Here is a 21,902-nt window from a genome sequence, read left to right on the forward strand (position 1 = left end):
GCTAAGTATTTTACCAAGTAAGTACAAACCATAAAGTAATATTACTCTGCTGTATCTGTGATTATACATCCAAAATATAAATGTATATTTCCCACGAAATACAGACAGAAAACTTTGTAATGTATGTTATATGTAAGGTAGAAAAGCAGCAATTAATATTAAATGTTCTACATTAAGGGAGCTTTGGGATAATTATATTTCGATTTGTCGAGTTCAATTTAGCCATGTAATGTGATGAAAGTAAATTTAAATGTAAATGAAAGAATGGTTGGTTGGTTGGTTTTGGGGAAGAATAAAACGCAGGTTAAAAAAGAACAAAAGTACAAATAAAACCAAGCCTGAGATTTATTGGATATTGGATATGATGATGGGATAGGAGTGAGCAGGTGTTGGCTTTTTGTTATGATATATATTACTGTGCCAATAATAACGTCAAACTCACTTTTGGGAGTGGGACAAAGCTGAAGGTTTTACCAAGTAAGTGTTACTATATCTAAAAGCCCCCAATGTGTATGTACCTGTCCATCACTGTCCCTGTGTATATCCCTGTATAAATCCCTATATATATTCCCAGTAACTGAAAGGATGTGGGACTCACAGTGAGATTATGGAGAGATACATTATAAGACCTTGTTCCTCTGAGAACTTTTCTGAAATGGTCACTACAGCCTATTAATGAGGTTTTACTTGTTATAAGGACCGCAGGTTCCACCTGTCACCTGTCACCTTTCTGTAATGTGCAGTGTTACTGTGTGACTCAGGGACACGGAATAAGCTTCAGTTTGGGCAAGGAACAAAACTCAACATAAAGCCAAGTAGGTGTAATAATAACTAATGTGTAAAATAATAAAACCCTTAGATATTCTATTAGGGATAATAATGTTCCTTTTAGAAACTGTTTTTCACTTAATTATTTTTGTGTCAAACGGTGTTACATTGAAATTAATTAATTGTGTTTGGTTAATAAGTGGTATCGTGCTCCAATATAAACGTGTTATATAAACTTGTGTAATGTAAAGTCAGGGTGAGACTTCACCCAATATAATGTTAAAGACCAATATCAAAACACCAGCAGGGGAATTGAAGCAATTGGCAGCTAAATATGCTCTGAAAATGTATCTGCAGTCAGTATAGTCACTTTCCTGGCTCCTTGTGACCTCAGTACATATGATATTTATTACTCGCCATATAATTACAATATGTAATTATTATAAAAGGTATAACGTGTGTGATGTAACGTCAGGTGAGACAGGCTGGGTCTGAGCTGCACATTATTTGGGAGCAGCCTGTGTGATCTGCTGCTCGGTGCAGGTTTGGGGAAAGGCTCTGAGTCGGTGCTAATACTGGCTGCAGTAAGATCACTTTTGGAGAAGGGACGAAGCTGAATGTAAAACCAGTAAGTATTTCCCCCTGTGCTCTGTACAGTATGTGTCACTGAATGCCTCAGTGCTATGAAAAGATTGTACTATTTAGAATACCATATGACTGGGGGGTTATTAATGTAAGGAGATTCAAATATATTTATATTAGATTTATACTTTTTTAACCAATACCTGATAAATTCTGTTCTCCAACTGAAACCCCCAAACCTGCAAACCCCCAGATTATGAATTCCCAAATGTAACATTATTTCCATTCTCACTAAGGATATTCTCACAGAAACAGTATAAGATGTCGTGAGATCCATATGTAATGCCACTTATTTGTTCAGATTGTTAGGAATGGCTATTACATTAAAACAAACTTTAGTCATGTTATTTTAAAACCTAAAGGATGTATATATTGTATTTGTAAAGCAGCGTATAACACTGATATATGTATAATTATCAGGTTTCTATGTGTATGGACAGAAAGCAGTTTTTGGGGAGTGGGGGAGTGATGAAGCTGTTGCAGTAAATGTAAAGCCCCTTACGAAGTTACTGTTGCCCTGTACTTTCTCAGGGTCGGCAGATACACCCAGGCATGTTGTGTAAGGTTTCTGATACACAATATCCAGAGCAGTTTAACAAAAAGGCTATAGTCTCATTTTGTAACATGGGACAAGTGATTTTCTAGAGATGACACCGAGCAGGGGTTAAACTGGCATTTCTGAGCATTTCTGTCCATCCTCCATAAGTGAATAACTATTGTAGTGTTGTTGATACATTGCTAAAACCAAGTCCTCGTCAAATCTTTGCTACAAAACAGGCTACACTTGTGTAATCCCAGCATTCCCCATTCCCAGCAATAGTGCAGGTTTGCAAGAGTTCCATATTAATACAGTATTGAGACACCCCAACCTTACAAAGAGGAGTATTAATACATTAACAGCTGCTTGTTTTCTGGAATGAGTTAGGTGTTTCTGGAACATTATACCCATGTAACTGGTGAATATCTGTATAAAGATGCTCAGTTCTTCCTCTTTTTGCTATGGGATTACACACTGTGTGAATACAAATGCCAACAGACTCACCTTTGGCCTGGGGACACAATTAGTAGTGAAACCAAGTAAGTGCTCAGTGTTTAAGGATTGTGTGTTATTGTCTAATATACGTTTTAGAGGCTTTTTACATTATAACCCTAACCAAGAAATCTACACTTTGGCCTTAATGCAATACCCATCGGTCAATGTTACGAAGAAGTTGGGATGTCAGTTAAATCTAAAGATATAGAGTGAGGGTTATCCATAAGGTTTGTGCTGAAAGGGAACTATAAGTATTGAAGAATGACACAGCCTCCCAGAATAGCTAGTGTGACAATGCACTAAAACAACCCCCAAAGTCTTCAGGACAGGGAGGAATAAATAATAAATGTCCAGGAAGAAGGAAGATTCATGATTTGAAGACTAAGTATAGAGTAATTATATAGAGGGTCAGCAACTGTTATCAGTTTCTGTGTCGCCATGAAAATGTCCCTACAATACTGTAGATCTCTTTTGTTAAATAAAAGACGAGGAAGATTAGGTTGTAAATAAATAAACATAACATGTTATTTCTGCTTCTTTCACCAGAGGTTTCAGCATATAGAAGTGTGTCTGTATTTCTATGTGAGGAAATGAGGGGAAAGGGGGAAATGCTCAGAAATAGTTCTAGGGGCTGCCACGTATATAATATATTATACATCCCCCCCCCCCCCCCCCAAACTGAAACTGCGTTCCTTACAGTTTCCTAATAAGGTGAAGGCAAAGTTTTGTGAGTTAGTGTAAAGCTGCGAGTCAGTGTGTGAATTCTGGGACAAAGATGATTTTTGGAGATGGGACAAAGCTAACAGTTAATCCAAGTAAGAAATATACTTTTTCTAAACCCACTGATCTGTTCTGCTTCCTATTAATGTAATACCCCTGTGATTCTTGGAGATGTCACTTCAGTTCTACAAATATTTTAGTTATAAAAAAATACACACTTATTTAAAAAAAATTGCTGAAAAGATGTAGCACACACAACTGACAAACTGTGTCACTAAGACATGTGCACGGGTGTGCAAATAGCAAATGCTAAAGTAACTTTATCCCTAACATTTCAGTTCTGTGTTCGTGAATCAGACAGAATGTGCTGGATACAGTAAGGCAAAATGAAAATGCCCCAAATATCCTCCCTTTGGGGTTTGTGTAAATTCTGTCCCCTTTATACATGTCTCACTGCATAATAGTAACACTGATAATTTAATAGTGTGAGAATGTCCTACATTTTGGATTTGCTGCTCATTATAGTTTCTCTCCTTCAAAGTTTAAATATCCCCCATTATCTCCCCCTGTCTCCATATTATACTATTATGGACATAACTTTGCTAATGGTGTAAATGAGACGTTCCTGAGGCAGCTTTTCTGTGAGAGCCCCCGGTGCTGCCCCTGTGTGCAGGTCCCAGCTTATTGTAGGGACACTGAGCACTGTGCTACTTCTGGCAGCAATAAGCTTATATTTGGGAAAGGGACCAAGCTGAATGTGAAACCGAGTAAGTCTGTATTTCTTTATCCTTACAAACGTTATCTTATGTAATTAGTGAGGGCCAATCTCATTACACAATACTATATATCATGGATCCTCTTCTCTTGACTGTGGAGCATATCTATCTATCTATCTATCTATCTATCTATCTATCTATCTATCTATCTATCTATCTATCTATCTCTCTCTCCCTCTCTCTCATATTGACAAACAGATCGGTGGATAAAAGATGATTGCATTTGAGTTAATGTCTGTATCCGTGCTAACCCACCCAAGCTGCAGGAGTGTTTTACAGTCCCATCCTGCACCAAATCAGTCAAGTGGAATAGGAATTTACCCAAGAAGTTCACTTGGAAATTAAACTTTGCTTTCTTCAAATTCCCCTCCTTAGTTGTTATGATCACAATTGCTTTCTAAGAAATATTCACATGTCGGGTTTTTATCCTCATCCTCCTTAACATGCTCATGGTTAATTAAGACTAGACTGGTGTTCCCGGCCATGGAAGAATTATAATGGCTCTTTATGGTCATTTTTACTTTCCAAATTCAGATTTAGCTTTTTTTCCTCCAATAAAACGTACAAAAATAATTGGAGAAGTAGTGTTGATAGCGTTTGTGTCTACATGATTTTGTAATGCCAAAACTTTTATATGACTGGGTGTCAGGTCTCTTTTGCACTATTTTGTCCTAGCTCAGCACATTAGTACATGAAGCATGAATTGAAGCCACGCAAGCTTGTTCTTGTAGAGCTGTGTGTTACTGTGCATAATGCTGGATACAAATACACATTTGGTTCTGGGACACAGATAACTGTAACTCCAAGTGAGTATCCCAATCCTGTTCTTCCTCTAATAACTATTTATCCTAATAACACTAAGAGATGGCAGCAGTCCCTCGGATATTGCATTGTGGGGCTGTATGACACTAAGGACACATTGTATTGTACACACATACAACAATATAGCTGGTTTTATTAGTGATCTGTTCAGCCCACATAATAATCTAATCATTAAGAAAACTGCAATGTGCTGCATGCTGGTTACACACTATTCCCAGCCTTTAATCTGCATCAGATGTAACAAACTGTTTATACAGCATGATACATGTAACCTCCAGAGAAGGTTAAACCGAGGTCAGACCCGGCAGATAAATTAAAGCAGCAATAATACTTTCCACATGTTTCTTTCTTTTTAAAATTAGTTGTATATATAAAACATGTAACAATGTATAATTCTACATTCTTACATAAACTGGCAATCGTTTGGCGCTCCTGTTATAAATCTGTCAAAATTCTGATTGTGTGCCTCACATAATGGCGGATTCAGTTACTGTAACTCAACAGCTACAATGTATCCTTATGTTACTAAGGTGACATTATCTATTGTTACAGTGTACAGCTCAAACTGCTGGGAACATTTGCAACAGAGTATCCCAAACAGGAAAGTGTTGCAAAGATCTTGCAACTTGGGTGGTTGGTTACAACCTGCTTTAGAAATCAAAGGATGCTTTAAAAATCATTAAAAATGGCATTAAGAGTTGAATAAAAAAAAGTCACTATTATCTAATATTACAGAACTGATTTATTAGAAAACAACAAATAAGATGTCACATGTTTTGCTGCTTTAACACTTAAGAACTAGAGACATTTTTAATATAATGCTGTTTTCACACAAAGTATGTATGCCTTATACATCCTTTATAATGTTTGAAACTAAGGAACAATTATACAGGATTGTTATATATTTACATTCATTTTGTAATATATTTTGATTTAACCTGTAACATGAAGAGATATACTATGCAGGGTTTGTGTAGGGCGTTATATTACTGTGACTATGGAGGAAATGCCAACAAATTAGTCTTCGGCTCTGGTACAAAGCTGGAGGTTAAAGTCAGTAAGTATCACTCTATGAATTATTAAATACATACAAGAACATTGACTCTGACTGAACCTGGTTCAACCCCCAGTGTCAGCTCGTTGTGACCTTGGCAAGAACCTGATTCTCCCTGTGCCTTAGGCACCAAAAATACATACATTGTAATCTCATATGGACAAAGACTGTGTCTGTAACAATTCATATGTATAATGCTGCTTACCATGCACTATTCCGGCAGTCCTCGGCTATCCAACTGAAGCGTCCTGGAAGTAGCGTTGGATAGTGAGTCCCATGTTTATCAGTGGCGGTGAGCGTTGGATAGTGAGTCCCATGTATATCAGTGGAGGTGAGAGTTGGATAGTGAGTCCCATGTATATCAGTGGGGGTGAGCGTTGGATAGTGAGTCCCATGTATATCAGTGGAGGTGAGAGTTGGATAGTGAGTCCCATGTATATCAGTGGGGGTGAGCGTTGGATAGTGAGTCCCATGTATATCAGTGGAGGTGAGAGTTGGATAGTGAGTCCCATGTATATCAGTGGCGGTGAGCGTTGGATAGTGAGTCCCATGTATATCAGTGGCGGTGAGCGTTGGATAGTGAGTCCCATGTATATCAGTGGCGGTGAGTGTTGGATAGTGAGTCCCATGTTTACCAGTGGCGGTGAGAGTTGGATAGTGAGTCCCATGTTTATCAGTGGCGGTGAGCGTTGGATAGTGAGTCCCATGTTTACCAGTGGCGGTGAGAGTTGGATAGTGAGTCCCATGTATATCAGTGGCGGTGAGCGTTGGATAGTGAGTCCCATGTTTACCAGTGGCGGTGAGCGTTGGATAGTGAGTCCCATGTATATCAGTGGCGGTGAGCGTTGGATAGTGAGTCCCATGTTTACCAGTGGCGGTGAGCATTCCGGGGTCCAAAACCGGCCCGTAGGGTTGCATTGTAAATAGTTGGATATGCCATTCATTGTAAAGTGAAACGTTGGATAACAATTTAAGTTATTATAACATCACTTCATTCCTACTAGTATTGTGAGACAAGATTTTGAATACAAAACTAACCAGAAAAACACACACACTAAATATAAAAATAGCTGTAAAATGTAGCACACTCAACTAACAAACTGTGTACTAGGGGCTGCGCTGAATCAGACAGAATGTGCTGGATACAGTAAGGCAAAATGATAATATCCTCCCTTTGGGGTTTGTGTAAATGCTGTCCCCTTTATAGATGTCTCACTGCATAATAGTAACAGTGATAATTGTGTGAGAATGTCCTACATGTTGGATTTGCTGTTCATTATAGTTTCTCTCCTTCAAAGTTTAAATATCCCCCCATAATCTCCCCCTGTCTCCATATTATACTATTATGGACGTAACTTTGCTAATGGTGTAAATGAGACGTTCCTGAGGCAGCTTTTCTGTGAGAGCCCCCGGTGCTGCCCCTGTGTGAGGTCCCAGCTTATTGTAGGGACATTGAACACTGTGCTACTTCTGGCGTCAATAAGCTTATATTTGGGAAAGGGACCAAGCTGAATGTGAAACCGAGTAAGTCTGTATTTCTTTATCCTTACAAACGTTATCTTATGTAATTAGTGAGGGCCAATCTCATTACAAAATACCACATCTCGTGGGTCCTCTTCTCTTGGCCGTGGAGTCTATCTATCTATCTATCTATCTATCTATCTATCTATCTATCTATCTATCTATCTATCTATCTATCTATCTATCTATTTATCTATCAATCTATCAATCTATCAATCTATCTATCTATCTATCTATCTATCTATCTATCTATCTATCTATCTATCAATCTATACATACTGTACACACACACAGGTATATGGTATATTGCTACAATGTGTATTTGGTGTCAGGCATTGTGTATTGCTGGGTGCTGCTGTGTGAGTACTGCAAGTTACAAAGTAACATTTAGGAGAGGGATTAAAGTGACAGTTCTCATAAGTAAGTACGAGTATAATTATAATACTCATACAGCAGGGAGTATTGTGAACAGAGTATTATTCTTTCATTGTCCAGAACCTGCTCTGTGTTAAACCCTCTTTACATAGAAAATATCACACTGTGAATACAGCGTCGTATTGTCCCCATCACTGATATATGTATATCCTTATATATAAAGCACCCAGTGTACTCAGCTATTCCCAAAGAGACAATACAGTACCAGGAATTATACAACAATAAGTGCAACAAACAAGATCAGACAGTAGGACAGGAAATCCCTGCCCAGGGGCTTAGATATTTGTTAAGGTGTTTATTTCTGTGTGAATACTGGAGGTGTCAATAAACTCATCTTTGGAAGAGGAACAAAATTAACCGTTCAACCAAGTAAGACGTTTAATGTAAGGGAGACATTGATGAAATAATATAATTATCAGCAATGTCTATAACACTGACAGTATTTACATGTATTTTAGGGATGAAACATTACAGATAGGAAGAAAGGTGGAATCTTTTTATCAGTTTTCACATATTAATGACAACAAGGATTGGTGATAGGGAGTGATCAACTAGAAACCATACTAATAAGTGAAATAATCAGTAAACATCATGATAAGGGGGTGCAACTGTGAACTGAAAGTGAATCAGTAAAGTGGCAGCACACCAGACTGTGCTCTGAGAGAAATGCACTTAAATGCACTTTTTAATATTATTAAAAGTTATATTTTAAATTGCTAGTGGTGTGCATTTAAGTGAATCTATTTCAGAGCACACAGTCTGGTGTGCTGCCACTTTACTAATTCACATATTAACAGCTGAACTAAAGTTATTAAAATACAGTTTATTTGAGCTATTTTGTAATTGCCAAGAATACCGATAACCGAAATCTATAGAATTGCCATTTAACTTGCATTATAGCATTAGTTACCAATCTAGGGGCAGATCTCAGACCAATAACGTTATGTCCCAAAATAGGGAACAGAAGTTATTTTTCTTATTATTAATGGGGATCCTCAAAGCTAACAAGATGCAACAATAATGTCCGTTCGCTATTAACAGCGATGCAGTTATTCAGCTGCTTGTCAGGGTGTGTAAGTGCTGAGAAAGAAGCAGGAGATCTTGTAACGCATCTTGTTACTGTGTAATAACCTCAACAAACTCACCTTCGGAAACGGAACCAAACTCAGCGTGAAACCCAGTGAGTCTGTTCCCATTATAATATTACTTACCCTTAAACCCAGTGAGTCTATTCCCCATTATAATATGACTTACCCTTAAACCCAGTGAGTCTATTCCCATTATAATATTACTTACCCTTAACCCAGTGAGTCTGTTCCCATTATAATATTACTTACCCTTAAACCCAGTGAGTCTATCCCCATTATAATATGACTTACCCTTAAACCCAGTGAGTCTATTCCCATTATAATATTACTTACCCTTAAACCCAGTGAGTCTATTCCCATTATAATATTACTTACCCTTAAACCCAGTGAGTCTATCCCCATTATAATATTACTTACCCTTAAACCCAGTGAGTCTATTCCCCATTATAATATTACTTACCCTTAAACCCAGTGAGTCTGTTCCCATTATAATATTACTTACCCTTAACCCAGTGAGTCTGTTCCCATTATAATATTACTTACCCTTAAACCCAGTGAGTCTATTCCCATTATAATATTACTTACCCTTAAACCCAGTGAGTCTGTTCCCATTATAATATTACTTACCCTTAACCCAGTGAGTCTGTTCCCATTATAATATTACTTACCCTTAAACCCAGTGAGTCTATCCCCATTATAATATTACTTACCCTTATACCCAGTGAGTCTATCCCCATTATAATATTACTTACCCTTAAACCCAGTGAGTCTATCCCCATTATAATATTACTTACCCTTAAACCCAGTGAGTCTATCCCCATTATAATATTACTTACCCTTAAACCCAGTGAGTCTATCCCCATTATAATATTACTTACCCTTAAACCCAGTGAGTCTTTTCCCATTATAATATTACTTACCCTTAAACCCAGTGAGTCTGTTCCCCATTATAATATTACTTACCCTTAAACCCAGTGAGTCTGTTCCCATTATAATATTACTTACCCTTAGATAATAAAGAGGGGAGACACAGACTTTCCTAAGGATGGTCCTGAAAAATGTGCAAAACTCTACAGATATCGTGATATGAAAGGGGAAACAAGTAAATAACACGGGGTCTATTTATCAAAGTCACCCCAAAAGCAAAACAGTATATACAGTGACTGTGTTGGTGGATTAGAGGTTTTTGTTGGGGATCCTATTACTGTGGGAATAATAACTATAGATATACTTTTGGAGCAGGGACAGTACTCTCTGTGTTACCCGGTAAGTATTTCTGTACTGGCAATAACATTACAGGGAATTATTTTCATACATAATACTGAGCTTCCACATTACACACATTCATCTAGTTTAACAGTAAATCTCTGATCACATTTGACACAGGACAATGTGGGGTTTAATTTGTACTTTATAGCTTTGTCTTAATTATTGTCATATATTCCTCACCCTTAAATGAGGAAATAAACAGGTCTCCACAATGAATAAAAACACAGCTAATTAGTGATGTTACAGTACATGGGAAGTTCTGTATTGTAACTGTATAAAAGCCAGAACAGATTTTGAGAAAACTTTGGATTCTTGAAATTGCAACAAGTTAATAGCACTGAGGATGTGAGTTATTGCAACTGTGTATTGTATGTCTCATTCTATCTAGCGGTAACCTACCCCCTGAGTGCCTCGTTGACTTAGTTATACTGAATAGAGTGAAAGCATGTAGACTTTATTTAAGACTTATTCATTTGTGAATGGTTTCCCTGTTGTGGCTGAAGTTACAGCTGCTGATAGGTCCCAGTGTGTAAGTGTCTGGCACAGGGGCAGTTCCTGGTAGCAGAAGTTGAGGTGCTGGGTTCCGGGGTTTGTGTTACTGAGGATGTCACTGTGGGGTTCGGATCTGCAAATAAACTCATCTTCGGGAGAGGAACAGTATTGTCTGTTAAACCCAGTAAGTGCCAGTATGATTGTCACATTATGGGTCATGTCATAAAAACAATAACTAACATTGGGTGCCAGTTACATCTTGATGGTTACAGGTTCTGTATGTAGCACATTGTGTGCAGGGATGTAGCAGTGTGTGAATACTGGCGCTGGCAGAAAGTTAATCTTTGGGGAGGGAACAACATTGTACATAACGCCCAGTAAGTGAGACAATATACTATAACCTATGTACATAACGCCCAGTAAGTGAGACAATATACTGTAACCTATGTACATAACGCTCAGTAAGTGAGATTGTAATTTACTATTATCTATGTTCATTGTTATACTGTGACCTGAAACAAATTATGTAACAAATCTGGGCATTTAGGAAGTTAGAGGAGACTTTGTTTTTGGCATCAGACTTATATGATAAACTTATATTTGAAAGTGGGACCAGATTTAGAAGTAGATCCTCAGAAGGTCGCTATTTTTTAATGTTCTGCTATCTCAATTTAACGTATCCATATCCATATCCCCAAATTGCTTAACCTATGTACATAACGCCCAGTAAGTGGGACAATATACTATAACCTATGTACATAACGCCCAGTAAGTGAGAAGGTACTATATATAACCTATGTACATAACGCCCAGTAAGTGAGAATGTACTATATATAACCTATGTGCCTTGTTATACTGTGACTTGAAAAAATTATGTGACAAATCTTTAGTAAGTTAGAGGAAATTTGTTTTGGTCATCAGACATATCATTGTGTATATAGTGGGGCTGATAAACTTATATTTGGAAGGGGAACCAGACTACATATTTTACCAAGTAAGTACAAAGCAGAAAGTAATGTTATTCTGCTTTATTTGTGAACATAAAACCAAAATATAAATGTAAATGTCACAAGAAATCCAGACAGAAAACATTGTAATGTTTGTTATACATGAGGTAGAAAAACAGCAATTATTATTAAATGTTCTGCATTAAGGGAGCTTTGGGATAATTATATTTGGTTTGTAGAATGGAATTAAGACATATAATTGGATGAAAGTAAATTTAAGTGAAAGTATAGTTGGTTGTTGGGAAGAATAAAACACAAGTGAAAAATCAGAACAAAAGCAGCAAAGAAACAAATAAAACCAAGCCTGAGATTTATTGGATATTGGATATGATGATGGGATAGGAGTGAGCAGGTGTTGGCTTTTTGTTATGATATATATTACTGTGCCAATAATAACGTCAAACTCACTTTTGGGAGTGGGACAAAGCTGAAGGTTTTACCAAGTAAGTGTTACTATGTCTAAAAGCCCCCAATGTGTATGCACCTGTCCATCACTGTCCCTGTATATATCCCTGTATATATTCACATTAACTGAAAGGATGTGGGACTCACGGTGAGATTATGGAGAGATACATTACAAGCCCTTTTTCCGCTGAGAACTTTTCTGAAATGGTCACTACAGCCTATTAATGAGGTTTTACTTGTTATAAGGACCGCAGGTTCCACCTGTCACCTGTCACCTTTCTGTAATGTGCAGTGTTAATGTGGGACTCAGGTGTAATAATAACTAACGTGTAAAATAATAAAACCCTTAAACAGTCTACTGCACTTACGTTACCTGTGCTAAAACAGTGTTTCATTGTAAATAATGCAATTATTTTGGTTAATAGTTGGCGTTTTGCTCCAATATAAACATTGATAACTTCACCCAATATAAAGTTAAAGACCAAGGTCAAAACACCAGGAGGTGAATTGTAGCCATTGGCAGCTAAATGTGCTCTAAAAATGTATCTGCAGTCAGTATATTCACTTCCCTGGCTCCTTGTGACCTCAGTACATATGATATTTAGTACTCACCATATAATTATAATATGTAATTATTATAAAAGGTATAACTTGAGTGATGTAAAGTCAGGTGAGACAGGCTGGGTCTGAGCTGCACATTATTTGGGAGCAGCCTGTGTGATCTGCTGCTCGGTGCAGGTTTAGGGAAAGGCTGAGTCTGTGCTAATACTGGCTGCAATAAGCCTATATTTGGGAAAGGGACCAGGTTGGATGTGAAACCCAGTAAACCTAATCCACCCTCCCCCTCTCTCTGTATAAATACATATTATATACCCTCCCTACAATTTCATTTTATATTAACATGTGTCATCTGATATTCAGGCAGTTGTTGTTGTGTAAATATGTAATTGGTGAGGGAGCTGTTGAAGAGTTTCCATGTTTGATTGTTTGCAGTTTGTAATCTCTTTACTGCCCCAACATTGTAATGCTTCCTATAAATGTCCCTATACAAGAGCTTCATATAACAGTCTAATCAAGAACATCTACCAGGATCTTCCACGTTGCTCCAATCAGAGATTCACAACCAGCATCCAACTCCAAAGTCCCCCAGCCCAATCCCTGCCCCTCACTGCCCTCCCTGTAATAGCCTGAGCAGTTCTGTTAGAGAGTGTGGAGCCTTTTTGAATTGGCAGCTAACACTGTGCTACTAGCAGTTACACCAAGCTGACTTTTGGGAAAGGGACCAGGCTGGATGTAAAACCTAGTAAGTATGTGCCCCTGTTCTCAGTGCCATACTGTGTATGCCCCTGAAATTCTCAGTGTTATGAAAAGATTTTACTATTTGAAATGAAATATCAAGAAGGGTTTATAATGTAAGAAAATGGAATTAGATGTTGGTAATATTTTAACCAATACCTTCTGTTCTCCAACAGAAACCCCCAAACTTTCTAACATCCATAATATGAATTCCCAAAATTCCATTCCCACTAAAGATATTCTCTCTGAAACAGTATAAAATGGGCGGGGGAAATTCATGTGTAATGTTTTTTTTAAGTAAGAAATCATATTTCAACCCTTTATTTTATATATATATATATATATATATATATATATATATATATATATATATATATATATATATATATATATATATATATATATATATATATATATATAAAATATTTCATTTGATATACCTAAAGGGTGTATATATTGTATTTGTAAAGCAGAGTATAACAATGATATATGTATAATTATCAGGTTTCTATGTGTATGGACAGAAAGCAGTTGTTGGGGAGTGGGGGATTGATGAAGCTGTTGCAGTAACAGTACTCAGTCCCACTGTAGATCTGTAGCACGGGTTTGTGTTATGATGAGAAGTGATGTGTGTATACAGGGGCAGGTAACAAGCTCACCTTTGGAACAGGCACAAGACTGCGTGTTATACCCAGTAAGATCTCCCCTTGTCTGTCAGGCACTGGAACATGTTCATATAATCTCTCCCCCAATATCTGCTAAAGGGAAAGGTCTTTCTGTCCAATCTTTTTGGGATTTAACTGTCAAATGAAAGCCAGACTGACCAAATGTCTCAGACAAATGTGACATGTGTGAGGGCTTTTATTGTATGACAGTTAGTGTTATATGAGGAGTAGAGAGATGCTTATACACAATATCCAGAGCAGTGTGTACTTATACACTGTGCATTACTACACACAAGTAATGACTTCCTGATAAAGTAACAATCTCACTTTGTAACCCGAGACACAGAAGATAAAGGGATTTCCAGAGGTAATGCAGGTTTGCAAGAATTCAACATGAATACCCGGACATCCTTACAGTAACAATGTCAGAGGAGTATTAATACATTAACAGTCACAATGTCAGAGGAGTATTAATACATTAACAGTAACAATGTCAGAGGGGTATTAATACATTAACAGTAACAATGTCAGAGGGGTATTAATACATTAACAGTAACAATGTCAGAGGGGTATTAATACATTAACAGTAACAATGTCAGAGGGGTATTAATACATTAACAGTAACAATGTCAGAGGGGTATTAATACATTAACAGTAACAATGTCAGAGGGGTATTAATACATTAACAGTAACAATGTCAGAGGGGTATTAATACATTAACAGTAACAATGTCAGAGGGGTATTAATACATTAACAGTAACAATGTCAGAGGGGTATTAATACATTAACAGTACCAATGTCAGAGGGGTATTAATACATTAACAGTAACAATGTCAGAGGGGTATTAATACATTAACAGTAACAATGTCATAGGGGTATTAATACATTAACAGTAACAATGTCAGAGGGGTATTAATACATTAACAGTAACAATGTCAGAGGGGTATTAATACATTAATAGTAACAATGTCAGATGGGTGTTAATACATTAACAGTAACAATGTCAGAGGGGTATTAATACATTAACAGTAACAATGTCAGAGGGGTATTAATACATTAACAGTAACAATGTCAGAGGGGTATTAATACATTAACAGTAACAATGTCAGAGGGGTATTAATACATTAACAGTAACAATGTCAGAGGGGTATTAATACATTAACAGTAACAATGTCAGAGGGGTATTAATACATTAACAGTAACAATGTAAGAGGGGTATTAATACATTAACAGTAACAATGTCAGAGGGGTATTAATACATTAACAGTAACAATGTCAGAGGGGTATTAATACATTAACAGTAACAATGTCAGAGGGGTATTAATACATTAACAGTAACAATGTCAGAGGGGTATTAATACATTAACAGTAACAATGTCAGAGGAGTATTAATACATTAACAGTTAGATGAATGAGTTAGGTGTTTCTGGGATGATATAATCTGTGTAATTGGTGAATATCTGTATAAAGATGCTCAGCTCTTCCACTTTGTGCTATGGGATTACACACTGTGTGAATACAAATGCCAACAAACTCACCTTTGGCCTGGGGACACAATTAGTAGTGAAACCAAGTAAGTGCTCAGTGTTTAAGGATTGTGTGATAGCCTAATACTGTGCATGTACAGTATGTAATAGGGGTGTTTTATATTAAAAACAGAAATGCATACTTTTCAATACTCATAGTTAATGCTATTAAGAAGTAGTGTTATTGAGCTCAGTTCCACCTGCACATTATACTGAGATAATAAAGCTCTCAGGTTACCAGATTTATAAGGTTTATGCTGCAAGAACAGAAAGGGAAATGTGTGTAAGATATTAAGGAGATGGGGGGATATGATGGAGGCTTGCAAATACATCTAGGATATTAGGAGGTGCAGGAGGGGAGCATGTGTACAGTAACAAGAAACTCCAGCATCTTTCTAACGGTGGAAGTGAGAAAGTCCTTTCTCTTAGAGAGTAGCAGGTGCAGGGCACGGCCTCCCAGCAGAGATAGTTCGGCCCATGCAATAAAATATTGAATGTTCATGATTTATGATTGTAGGTGTATGTATAGGAAAATAGCAAATAACAGGTGATCAGAATCTGCGATCAGTTTCTATGCCACCATGAGAATTTTCTTACAATAAATCTCTTGTTAAATAAAAGAAGACGATTAGGTTGTAAATAAATAAACATAACATGTAATTCCTGCTTCTTTCACCAGAGGCTTCAACATATAGAAAGAAGTGTGTCTGTATTTCTATGTGAGGAAATGAGGGGAAAGGGGAAAATGCTCAGAAATAGTTCTAGGGGCTGCCACGTATTATATATATACACACACACACCATCCATCCCAAACTGAAACTGCTTAATGTTTCCTAATATGACACAGGAAAGTATTGCTAGTTTGTGTAAGGCTGTGAGTGAGTGTGTGAATACTGGCAGCAACTTGGGAAAGATGATCTTTGGACATGGGACAAAGCTAAATGTTAATCCAAGTAAGACATTAATTATGTTTTCTCACTGAAATTACAACATAACATTAAGAACATCACTTTTTTATATTGAACATTAAAGTTAAAATGACTAAATCTGCTTCATTTTCATGTACCACATTAATTCAAATGACAATGTTGCTTTATTCCTACTAGTATTGTGACACAAGATTTTGAAAACAAAACCAACCAGAAAAACACACACAATATAAAAATAGCTGGAAAGTGTAACACACTCAACTAACAAACTGTGTACTAGGGGCTGCGCGTGAATCAGACAGAATGTGCTGGATACAGTAAGGCAAAATGAAAATGCCCCAAATATCCTCCCTTTGGGGTTTGTGTAAATACTGTCCCCTTTATACATGTCTCACTGCATAAGAGTAATACTGATAATTTAATAGTGTGAGAATGTCCAATATGTTGGATTGGCTGAACATTATAGTTTCTCTCCTTCAAAATTTAAATATCCCCCCATAATCTCCCCCTGTCTCCATATTATACTATTATGGACATAACTTTGCTAATGGTGTACTGTAAATGAGACGTTCCTGAGGCAGCTTTTCTGTGAGAGCCCCGGGTGCTGCCCCTGTGTGCAGGTCCCAGCTTATTGTAGGGACACTGAGCACTGTGCTACTTCTGGCAGCAATAAGCTTATATTTGGGAAAGGGACCAAGCTGAATGTGAAACCGAGTAAGTCTGTATTTCTTTATCCTTACAAACGTTATCTTATGTAATTAGTGAGGGCCAATCTCATTACAAAATACCATATATCATGGATCCTCTTCTCTTGGCTGTGGAGTCTATCTGTCTGTCTGTCTGTCTGTCTGTCTGTCTGTCTGTGTCTGTCTCTGTCTGTCTGTCTAGTGTAGCTATCATATTGCAGCACCACAGATCGGTGGTGGTATATATTTCTCCAGAGATAGGGGATAGGTCCAGGTGCCAGTCGGTACCGCAGTAACTCTATGTGACAAGGCTTGTATAACTCACCCAGAGGGATTAATGTTACAATCCAGCCCTGCACTGAGGCGGTGAGAGAAAGGGTTTTACCAAAGCAGTGTCCTTACTGCATGTTAGGTGTTATGTGTTAGGTTCAAATGTTTCATTTTATTTATTGTTCTGAAAGTTTCTTTATACATGTGTATATATCTGTACGTGTCTGCGCTGTTTATAAGGATGTACCCTGTCCAGTGCTATATCTTGCATCTGACCATCCAAACCCAAGCTCAGCACATTAGTACATGAAGCATGAATTGAAGCCACGCCAGCTTGTTCTTGTAGAGCTGTGTGTTACTGTGCATAATGCTGGATACAAATACACATTTGGTTCTGGGACACAGATAACTGTAATTCCAAGTGAGTATCCCAAACCTGTTCTTCCTCTAATAACTATTTATCCTGATGGCAGCAGTCCCTCGGATATTGCATTGTGGGGCTGTATGACACTAAGGACACATTGTATTGTACACACATAATGTACAGCTGCTTTTATTCATGATCTTTTCAGCCCACATAATAATATAATCATTAAGAAAACTGCAATGTGCTGCATGCTGGTTACACACTATTCCCAGCCTTTAATCTGCATCAAATGTAACAAACTGTTTATACAGCATGATACATGTAACCTCCAGCGAAGGTTAAACCAAGGTCAGACCTGGCAGATTAACTGACATAAAAAGTGGAGACAATTAACAGTAAAATACACAAACATTGATACATCCCATTAATTACTATATGTTACCAATGAGGTTAGTTGAACACTGTGCTATACTGAGATAGTAACATTATACAGAAGTGAGGGAAATATTCCCAGAATTGAGGAATCAGCAAACCTCACAAGGACCTAGTGATATACACCTGGCATATCTGGGGCTTGGTGTTGGAGCTGTGAAGCCTCTTTGTGCATCACTGGGGGAAGTAGATTTGTGTAAAGCCAGCAGTGAATGTGTGACTAGTGGCTCTGGCTGGGGAAAGATGATCTTTGGAGCTGGGACACAATTAAAAGTGATTCCAAGTAAGTCACTTACTGTTTCTTCTCCTGTAATAGGAAATGATCACCATTATGTGACTTATTTATCACACAGTGGAACCAACGCAAAAATACTTCTATTTGTGTAACTGGTAGTAGCCACAACTCAGTAATAAGATTGCATTTCTGTGTTATGCATGGAATTGTTTAATGCTCAGGGCTGAACAAATTGCAAGGTTACTCCATAAATATGTATGTATGTATGTCTTTATTTATATAGCAATATAACAAGAGAAGCTGCACACCAAATATAACAAAATCAATAATACTTGCAAAGAGCGGTGCTCCTGGTTCAGGGATATCTGCCTAAAAAATCAGGTATATGGAGAAAAGATGAATGACCCCGGGGCAAGTTCGCATTTTCTTAAAGAATTTAATCAGCACAAAAAACACAACGTTTCACCCTGGCAGCCAGTCACTTGAAAAAGTCCTCTAGGAAGGATGAAACGTTGTGTTTTTTTGGGCTGATTAAATTCGTTAAGAAAATCCGAAGTTGCCCCGGGGTCATTCATCTTTTCTTTATTTATATAGCACTATTAATGTACATAGCGCTTCACAGCAGTAATACACGTGTATGTATGTATGTATGTATGTATGTATGTATGTATGTATGTATGTATGTCTTTATTTATATAGCACTATTAATGTACATAGCGCTTCACAGCAGTAATACACGTGTATGTATGTATGTATGTATGTCTATATAGCACCATTAATGTACATAGCGCTTCACAGCAGTAATACACGTGTATGTATGTATGTATGTATGTATGTATGTCTATATAGCACCATTAATGTACATAGCGCTTCACAGCAGTAATACACGTGTATGTATGTATGTATGTATGTATGTATGTCTATATAGCACCATTAATGTACATAGCGCTTCACAGCAGTAATACACGTGTATGTATGTATGTATGTATGTATGTATGTATGTATGTCTATATAGCACCATTAATGTACATAGCGCTTCACAGCAGTAATACACGTGTATGTATGTATGTATGTATGTCTATATAGCACCATTAATGTACATAGCGCTTCACAGCAGTAATACACGTGTATGTATGTATGTATGTATGTCTATATAGCACCATTAATGTACATAGCGCTTCACAGCAGTAATACACGTGTATGTATGTATGTATGTATGTATGTATGTATGTATGTCTATATAGCACCATTAATGTACATAGCGCTTCACAGCAGTAATACACGTGTATGTATGTATGTATGTATGTCTTTATTTATATAGCACCATTAATGTACATAGTGCTTCACAGCCGTAAATATGAACATTTACATTAGTTGTGTATATTTCTTTACATTTGTGTCACCTCTTGGTCGTTTTGAAACGGTCACTTCCTATTAAAGAGCCTTATTAAACCCCAATAAACACAAAGGGTGAAAAGTCTGAAGACGAAGACTATGGAAAGAGAATTAGGTGCAAGGGACCTGACAAAGGTCTTTAATATCTCACAGAACAAGGATCACAACATGATTCTAAGATTTTAAATGAGTTGTTATTAACTCTGTACCTTGTACAGTTCTGTGTACACTGTCAGAGAAACACAAGATATACAACATTAATGCCAAGAGAATGGTCTGCCATATACGTATAAATTATAATTACATGTGCAAATGAGACAGGTTTGTGGGAAACATGGATAAATACATATTTCAGATGCCCACTAAATCAGCGAAAGTAAATATACTACAAGGTGTTCAGGGGAAAAGGGACCCCTTTAGTTTTTCATCATATTTGATATATTTCTCACTTAGTCCCCATGGAAACTGCACAAATGTAGCTCTGTTATTTAGTTTAACACTATAAAAGAAGCACAATCAGGGCAATCAACTGATAACTAAATTGATGTCACTGTATTATGTCAACAAGTACCAGGTACACTGCGGGAGCTTCATGTTCATTACAGGAGAAATACAAGTTTTTCCTTCGTAGCTCGTAAATGTGTTAAACTGTTGTAATCTGATCTGAAACACTAAGATTACTATAAAGTTTGCGTTAAATATATGGTTTGGTGTGTGTTCAATATCTCCTCCTTCTGCTGAAACGCCCGAAAATGAGAACGCCGCTGTCTGATTGCATACTGATAATGCTGGTCCAGCTGCTCCCACTCCTGACTCCCACTCCTGACTCCCACTCCTGACTCCCACTCCTGACTCCCATTCCTGAACTATACAGATGTGTTTGTTTTTTCAGTCTCCAGCGACCAACAAATCTACCAGGAAACATTTTGTAGAAGCGTTTTGGACCATAGTTATTGCTCTGTCTCAAGCACTTTATAACATGCTTCTCTTCTGCGCTAAACGCCATTTTGTAACTATGCAGTTGATGAGGTCATCGCACCGTCACCAATTCCAAAGAATATCAGATTATCAAATCATTCTAATGTGTAATAATGTCCTGTGACAGATCAATAATTGCGCACATTTTCATAAAAATGGAGGGATTTTTCTGCAAGAAATTACGAAAAATAAAAGGGGTCCCGTCGTTTTGCCCAAGTTTCCACCACATGGTTGAAGACGGATTTAATTCCTTCACTGTTAAAGAACGATTAACCCATCGTATTAAGTATTATTAAGTCAGAGCATCCAGTGATATGAGTTATTCTCCCAGCAGCAGAACCTGCTTCCCCAGGGAGGTTTGTGTAATCATACATAGCACTGTGTGCTTCTGGCAACTACAAGGCTGTATTCGGAAGAGGGACAGTGTTAACAGTCAAGCCAAGTGAGTAGTGTGTGTGTGTATATATTCTGTATATACAGTATATACCAATCTCAGTATTATAAGAGGAATAACGTTAGAATAAATTTAGAAGAGAATAGAAGATATTGTGGATTGTAATACGTTATAAGACCAGCAATGCATGTATGTCTCTGTATGTGAGCTTTTCTTAACGCTGTTCTTCAGATAGTGCCCAGCAGGACATAGAATTAGGAGAAAAGCAACAGCTGGTACAGATTGAATGACCATGGTTCATTTAGTGATGTTCACATGAACCTATAAAAAGTGAAGCATTTAAGTGGCAGAATCAATTTCTGATGCAAACGTTTCCGCCCAAGGAGCTACCAATATATGAAGAAAATGCAGCGATGGTTTGATGTGAGTGAGCATTTGAACGGTGTCTTTGTTACACTTCTGTGTGGAAAGATAACAACTTACATCTATTAGTAGGTACGAGGGTGGGTGAGGTGTGGAAGGTGCTGTACTGTATTTTCCCTTTATGAGATATCATTGGATGATATAACACTGGGGTTTTTGTTTGCTTTCCTCTGGATCAATAAGTAAGTATAGATATAGGATAAAAGGGGTTATGCACTAAGCAGTGATAAGTGGGTTTTCTGGGGGCTATGCACAAAGCAGTGATAAGTGCTTT

The 21,902-nt window shown here is 37.4% G+C and overlaps 1 protein-coding gene across 1 annotated transcript in view; it reads left to right on the plus strand.

Moving 5' to 3' along the window:
* Positions 1-21,902, plus strand: part of LOC142486439 (M1-specific T cell receptor alpha chain-like) — a 75,752-nt gene that overhangs the window by 24,400 nt on the left and 29,450 nt on the right. The window contains exon 3 of the mRNA XM_075585033.1: positions 8,900-8,951. Within this exon, the coding sequence (XP_075441148.1) occupies positions 8,900-8,951 (52 nt within the window). The remainder of the gene's footprint in view (positions 1-8,899; positions 8,952-21,902) is intronic.

This window comes from Ascaphus truei, unplaced genomic scaffold (genome assembly GCF_040206685.1).
Source record: "Ascaphus truei isolate aAscTru1 unplaced genomic scaffold, aAscTru1.hap1 HAP1_SCAFFOLD_867, whole genome shotgun sequence".
NCBI classification, from domain to species: domain Eukaryota; kingdom Metazoa; phylum Chordata; class Amphibia; order Anura; family Ascaphidae; genus Ascaphus; species Ascaphus truei.